Raw genomic sequence first — 7,364 nt, 5'->3', positions numbered from 1 at the left:
AGAACCCTGATAGCACAAGTACATCACAGAGACGACTATTTGACATCTGCAAGAAGTATTTTTTTTTTGTGTTTGCTCATCTGCAATACGTCTATAGGACGTTTCCTATCAGATGTCAGAATGTATATAAAAGATCAGATCATGTTTGTACAAAGCAGATGCTTTCCAGATGAAGCGATCTTTAACAGACATCTTGCAGACGTACGTGTGCTATCTGGGAACTACATATCCTACGGGAGCAAAGTGACATACAGGTGCATCTCAATAAATTAGAATGTCGTGGAAAAGTTAATTTATTTCAGTAATTCAACTGAAACTCGTGGATTAAATAAATTCAATGCACACAGACTGAAGTAGTTTTGAATTTATTTAATACACGAGTTTCACAATTTGAGTTGAATTACTGAAATAAATGAACTTTTCCAAGACATTCTAATTTATTGAGATGCACCTGTATATCCGGTAGTGTACCGTGGGGTTTCAGTCAGGGCCTTCAGTAAGCAACTGTAAACTACATACCTTTACACATCTATCTTACAACATCTCTGTAACAGCTAACGCAGCCATATGCATATAATTCGCATATTATTCTGCACACAAGCTCTCAACAACAATGACAGCTGATCAATAATTTCAAAAGTAGGCTAGTTTAGGGTGGGTTAAATGCAGAGTAAATTTCCCTAAATGGATCAGTAAAAGCAATCCGCCAATACGCGGGTCACTCTAAAATGACGACGCGCCCATAACAGCAAAACTGTACAAATGCTGGACATCCACACACCACAATATTATCATCCGATCTAAAAAGTAACATGGCCAAATAACTTGTTGTGCTCGGTGCTAGCTGTTAGCCACTCATAGCACTCAAATAGTTGCAATCTTTGAAATGGCGCACAAAACATTTGTTAGCGAATTCATAACGAATGCACATTCACGTCACTCTAAAATGATGGCGCGCCCACAGCAGCAAAACTGTACAAATGCTGGACATCCACACACCACGCCACAGTATTATCAATGCATTACGTACACCTCCATAACAATGTGCACGATTCAATACTCGTCAAACAATAAAGCACTCAGCTGTCACTTGTAAATGAAGTCCATGCGTCTTTCATTCCATGTCCCTTTACTCGTATTAAAAAGTAACATGGCCAAATAACTTGTTGTGCTCGGTGCTAGCTGTTAGCCACTCATAGCACTCAAATAGTTGCAATCTTTGAAATGGCGCACAAAACATTTGTTAGCGAATTCATAACGAATGGGTGTAGTTTATCCTTTCTCAGTTATTCCTCTTTTGTCTGCAAAAGAGCGCCTTGAAAAAGGCGTTTTTAGTAGATCAGCAACAAGATCTGGTGTAGGCACCGGCGACTGCGGCTGTCACTTTCTTTTCATTGAATTTCACTTTCATACCTTGGAAATTCCCAACTAAACGCTGGGGGTAGCACTGGGCACGTCGCTAGACCCAGAGGGCGTGCTGTCATTGAACGTCAAAATTTGATTGGCTGATGATTCTGTCACTAATGCTCGTTACAAATCAGATGCGACGTCTTTGAACAAAAGGGTAGCACTATCTGTAGTGCAGGCCGCATACTTTTTTTATGTAGGATATTCCAGTTCAACCTCAACGAAACTAATCATAGGTTCATAGCTGATCCTGATCTAAACCAGGTTGGATTTGGTTAGTTTTGTCAGCTCTAAACCTACTCTGAAACTCTGAGTTTGTTCATCTCGCTTCGTGCTACAGGCCACAGGTAAGTGATCTGAGGTGAGATCAATGGGTAAGTCCTACTTATCTAAAGCCCTAAACACACTGCATGATTTTCGGCTGTCCCAGATGGCAACGAGCAGTATGGCTGTATATTCCCTCGGTAGATAGAACGGCCGGCACTTAATAATCATAAACTCCACCAGGGGTGAGCTGTGTTTGCAGACCACAACAGCATCGCGGCACCACGCATCATTGATGTAAACGTGAAGTGGACGAGGGAAGTTTATATGGACAGACCCTCGACTCCTCGATTTTGACCGAGGGAGCGAGTCTGCTTCATATGCCCACGTCAGGCCACTCCACAGACCACAATGCTCAAACCTTCGCCATGGCATTAGACACCGTTGTCGCTTGCGAAATCATAATGACGGCAACGTGGGCAGAAACTTATAGATTAAGGGGCGGTAATATTATGAGATCCCTTTGCCACGTCACCAAGGGAGCGAAATCAGACGGGCTTGTTTTCTCAGACGCTTGCAGAAAAAGGCTTCCCAAAACAAAGTTAATGGGTTAATCTTTTTCACGTTTCCTTGGTTGGTAGATGCACCGGGGACCTGATTATAGCACTTAAAAGTCAGATTTTCATGATCCCCTTTAAAAGTGCATCAGAATTGCGGAGGGGCAGAGCGATGTCAAACTTCTCGGGTAAAATCTCATTTAATGGCCAATTAGTTTGAACAATAGCATTCTGTCAGCAGGCCACAGTAATTAGCAGTGACTCATGAAGAAGATATTGATTAACCAGACATGCTCATTCATTTAACATTTAATAACTCAATCACAGCACCATCAGCTCACCTGATCAGTGAAAACACAACCATTTTCATCCGTTCAATGTCTGCTGATTCATCAAACATAATATCATTACTTGTTCATCTGTCAAGAACATGTGCAGATCATATTTCACCGCAAAATACAGTTTTATTTCTTAACTAAACATAAGAAACTGAAGCTTATTTCAGGACCATCAAGATTTATTTAAAATAATTGTGAAGTACTTCTATATTGTGATTGTATTTGCTGTACTAAGTTATGCTGATTTAAATAAAATATTATATTACAATATTTATTTGTTGGAATGGAGTAAAAAAATAGGATATTGCAGTAATAATAAGTTAGGTGTGAAATGTGTCATTTTTATTAAAATAATGTCACAATGCAAAAACCTTATATAATGTATTGTTCATAATATAATTATGATAGAATTGAATTTATATAATGTATAATTTAATTTACAATTTATGAATTATTACAATATAGTGAATTATATTAATGAATATGAATATATATATATATATAGTATTGGGGTGAAATATGAGCTGAAATACTGAATTTGATTCAGAACATCTTGTCCACATTGTTAAATGCACACTGGATGTAAATCCATGACTCTCTTACTCTGTTAACAAATCATCTAGTAACAGATCACCTAAATACTGTGTACATGTGCATATCCACAAAGGCTCGGTTATAATCGTGAAAAATAATATATAATTTATACAGTATATAAAAGGTCTGTTCTATGTGTCCATGTTCTCATATATACACACTGGTTTCTGTACAGTCTGTAGTGTGATGCATCATTATTCTCCTGTTTTTGATTTTTGCGGTTTGTTTTCAGTCCCTGTGTTAGTCTGATCAGCGTTCATCTTCCTTTCTTCAATGTGTTTTCCATAAGGGGTTTCTGTAGACCCATTCGTCATCCTGCACACAGACAAACACCTTCATCAGCTTCACACCATAGAAACTCCAGAAAAACGGTTCAAATGGTTTCATCTTAGCTGCATAAGAGAGATAAGCTTCACAATCTAAATGGTCCATTTTTCCCAAAGTTTTCTAATGCATTTACTTCAGATTTATAGTTTGTCAGGTTTCAAAACCAGTCTGTAACTGTAGACGTGTCTGAGGTGGTTTCAGTCATGAACGCACCTCTTTGTTGAAGTATTTGGGTTTCCAGGGCATGTTGTTGGCAGCTCTCTGTCTCTCGTCTGATCGCTGGTCTTCCTCTAACATATGCTTGTGTTCAGTGGCCAGATCAACGTTTCCTTCCTTCAGCACCGCGGTCACATGCTGCCAGAGACACCTGAGATCAAAAACACAGAATATCACAACTATATCAATGACCACAAAATAAAAATTAGTAGCTTACTAAGGCTGCATTTATTTGTTAAAAATACTGTCAAATTAGCAATATTAAGATATACTATTACAATTTAAATAGTTTACTATGTGAATATATTGTAAAAAGTAATTTATTGCTGTGATCAAAGCTGAATTTTCAGAATCATTACTCCAGTCCTCAGAGTCACATGATCCTTCAGAAATCCCAAAGTATGGGCTTTTTATATACTTTTTTAATTAAAAAAAATGTATTTAGCAAGGATGCATTAAATTGATCAAAAGTGAAATTAAGGTTACAAAAGATTTCAAATAAATGCTGCTCTTTTGAACTTCTTTCATCAAAGAATCCTGAAAAATAAAAGTGTATCATGGTTTCCAGAAAATATGAAGCAGCACAACGGTTTTCAACATTAATAATAATCAGAAATGTTTCTTATAGTGCTTAAATTTATTAGACCACCACCCATGTAAGGTTTGAGCCACAGCTACCCGAAACTAACAGTATTGGTGGTTACCAAATATTATATATATATACAGGTGCATCTCTATATAGTAATCAGAGAGTTTTACCTGGACTCGGTCCGGCCCTGTTTCTCAACGGGGCGAATCATCTTCCTGATGACGGGCAGTTTGTTTGTGTCAATGACTTTGGTCTCTCCACTGCTGTAGATGAACTCCAGTGTCCCGTTCCACTCGCCCTGAGCTTTACACACCACCGTCCCGCTGGAGTTTTGCTTCACCTCTGCACTGACCCTGAACACACACACCTTCATCATCATCATCATCATCACTCATAGACTTTCAGATTTCAGAATCAATGACATTGCTGACTGACCTGTGAACTTTGCCCCCGTAGAAGGGTTTGGTGTGGAATGTGACGTTGGCCGAGTATCCGGTCTTAGCGCAGCTGATGGTGACTTTTCCTCCGAGCTCCACCCACGGCACGGTGAGGATGGATCGAGCGTATGCACTTGGGAATGTAAACACGTACTCCTCCCCATGATCACGCAGGTACAACACGCCTGAAGAGCACAGAGCAAAACCCTAAAGCACGACTGAACACATCAGCACAGATGATCCATCAGGTTCACATCACACCAAGAGTCCAACGGGAAAACAAACGCATTCACATTCACACAACACCTTTCACCCCTGAACTGAATTGTGACGTAGTGAAAAGTATCTGCTACAGAAAAATCATGGAATTCACACCAAGAGTCCAACGGGAAAAAAAAAGCATTCACATTCACACAACACCTTTCACCCCTGAACTGAATTGTGACGTAGTGAAAAGTATCTGCTACAGAAAAATCATGGAATAAATCTCATGAAATCCGGATTCCAAGAACCTTAAAGGAGAATCATACATACTACATAGGTTATATATATATATATATATACATGAAAAATGGGGGCAAAAACAAAAGTGTTGCGTTTATAATTTTGTTCAGTGTATATACACACATACATACATATATAACTTTACACAAGAGCAACTAGTAAACATATCATAACATACTGTAACATATGTAAGCATCATAAGTCCATCTCCTGTTGTACTCTCACATAAAAATCCACCAACATATTTGTTTAGAACTGTTCTTGACTGTTTTCGCTTATAAACTGGGCTTGATCTGTGCATATTTTTCTCCTGATTCAGACGAGGTGACTTTTCACTGGAGAAAGCAATATTATGGATAAAGGACAGTTTGAAGTTAAAACATCTTAATGATGGACTCATTTCTAACAAACACAGTTTTTCACTTCACAAGACATTAACTGATGGACTGGAGTGGTGTGGATTACTTGTGGATTATTGTGATGTTTTTATCAGCTGTTTGGACTCTCATTCTGACGGCACCCATTCACTGCAGGGGATCCACTGGTGAGCAAGTGATGTAATGCTAAATTTCTCCACATCTGATGAAGAAACAAACTCATCTACATCTTGGATGGCCTGAGGATGAGTACATTTTCAGCTATTTTTTTTTTTGCATGAATAATCCCTTTAATTGTGAAATTTACTAGCAACCTCTGTGTGAAAATTGACCCACCTTCTCCTACCATAGAGACGCCCACTGACATGCCCATGAACTTGCTCTTGGTCCAGATGTGTGTGTTGACGCACATGCCTCTCTCAGCACACTCACAGTAAAACCCAGACACCGGAGGATGATGGGAAACCTGCTCCGCCACGAAACGCACCCTGTAAGGGTCTGACCCCGCCCCCGTCACCTCCTGATTAGTCCTGGGGTTGGTCTCAGTCCTCAGAGGGCAGACTTGATCTTGTGGAACCTCCCATGAGCAGTGGAAGGTCTCGCCCAGCACCGGGTTGTAGGGCTTTTTGGCGACGGCACCCTTACGTCCTTCATGGAAGGCGGTCATGTAATATTCAATGAAACGCACCATACGCTCCTCCGGGGTGCTTCCGGCAGAGATGGACAGGAACAGGTCCGGGTGCGCCATGAAGTTAGCGTACATCTCCAGCAGTGAACGCTTCTCCAGGATGAATGTGGGAAGAACAACCTGCACACAGATAGACACCTTAAAGTCAAATGTAACTCTAATGTTACCTGATACTGATGTGTTGTTGTGATTCACACCCGTGTGAGATCCATGCCCAGTTTGAGTTGAGACAGCAGATGCAGAATGACGCTCCTCTGGTCGTCCAACACACCCAGATCTTCTTCAGTGTTATCATCTGAATCCATCACCTCCTCCTCAGGAGAAATCACTTCCATCCCAACCTGTAGCAAACACACACACATCACATACATGATCTCTCACACAACTAAATTTATGCAACAATATTCTATAAAATGAATAAAAGAATTAATACATAAAAAATAGAAAAATATTTGATTATATAGTTTGTATATCATTTATAATATAAAAAATTATATATATATATATAGCCTATATTATGAATTAAATTTATTAATAGTGATTGTAAAAACATTTATAATCTTATAAAACAATCAATTTCAAATAAATGCTGTTTGATTCAACATCCTATTCATCAAATAATCATGAAAATTCAGCTTTGATCACAGCAATAAATGACATTTTACAATATATTAAAATAGAAAACTTATTTTAAACTGAAATAATATTTCACAATATTGCATTTCTACTGTATTTTTGGAAATACAAATGCAGCTTCAATGAGCATAAAAATGTAAACATTTCAAAATCTTACTGACCCAAAACTTTTGAAGGGTTAAAATATGTATAATGCGCAGTATTGCCTCACCTCAGTGTTCTGCAGCAGGTTTGTTTTCCTGAGGGAGGGCGAGGGCTCAGTGGAGCTCCTGGTAACAGCACCGCCATTCCTCAGAAGTTCTCCTGAGGGCGACTTTGGGACGGTCCACACGGGAACATTATCTGCAGGAACACATGACCAGCGGTCAGCAGTTACCCATCATGCCGAAACTCAAAACCAAATCAATTAGTGACCTTCAGTCTGCGTTCA

The 7,364-nt window shown here is 39.2% G+C and overlaps 1 protein-coding gene across 1 annotated transcript in view; it reads right to left on the bottom strand.

Moving 5' to 3' along the window:
- Positions 1-3,080: 3,080 nt before the first annotated feature.
- LOC107694145 (oxysterol-binding protein-related protein 10-like) overlaps positions 3,081-7,364 on the bottom strand; it is a 29,773-nt gene continuing 25,489 nt past the window's right edge. Inside the window, exons 7-13 of the mRNA XM_016493753.1 lie at positions 7,146-7,276; positions 6,496-6,639; positions 5,947-6,418; positions 4,728-4,914; positions 4,463-4,645; positions 3,701-3,854; positions 3,081-3,475 (exon numbers count right to left, since the gene is read on the bottom strand). Coding sequence (XP_016349239.1) covers positions 3,431-3,475; positions 3,701-3,854; positions 4,463-4,645; positions 4,728-4,914; positions 5,947-6,418; positions 6,496-6,639; positions 7,146-7,276 — 1,316 coding nt within the window. The 3' untranslated portion in view covers positions 3,081-3,430. The remainder of the gene's footprint in view (positions 3,476-3,700; positions 3,855-4,462; positions 4,646-4,727; positions 4,915-5,946; positions 6,419-6,495; positions 6,640-7,145; positions 7,277-7,364) is intronic.

The sequence above is a fragment of the Sinocyclocheilus anshuiensis genome, unplaced genomic scaffold (assembly GCF_001515605.1).
Source record: "Sinocyclocheilus anshuiensis isolate Anshui unplaced genomic scaffold, SAMN03320099.WGS_v1.1 scaffold1110, whole genome shotgun sequence".
NCBI lineage: Eukaryota > Metazoa > Chordata > Actinopteri > Cypriniformes > Cyprinidae > Sinocyclocheilus > Sinocyclocheilus anshuiensis.
Note: the sequence above shows the minus strand (reverse complement) of the source record. Positions and strands in the feature narration are given on the sequence as shown.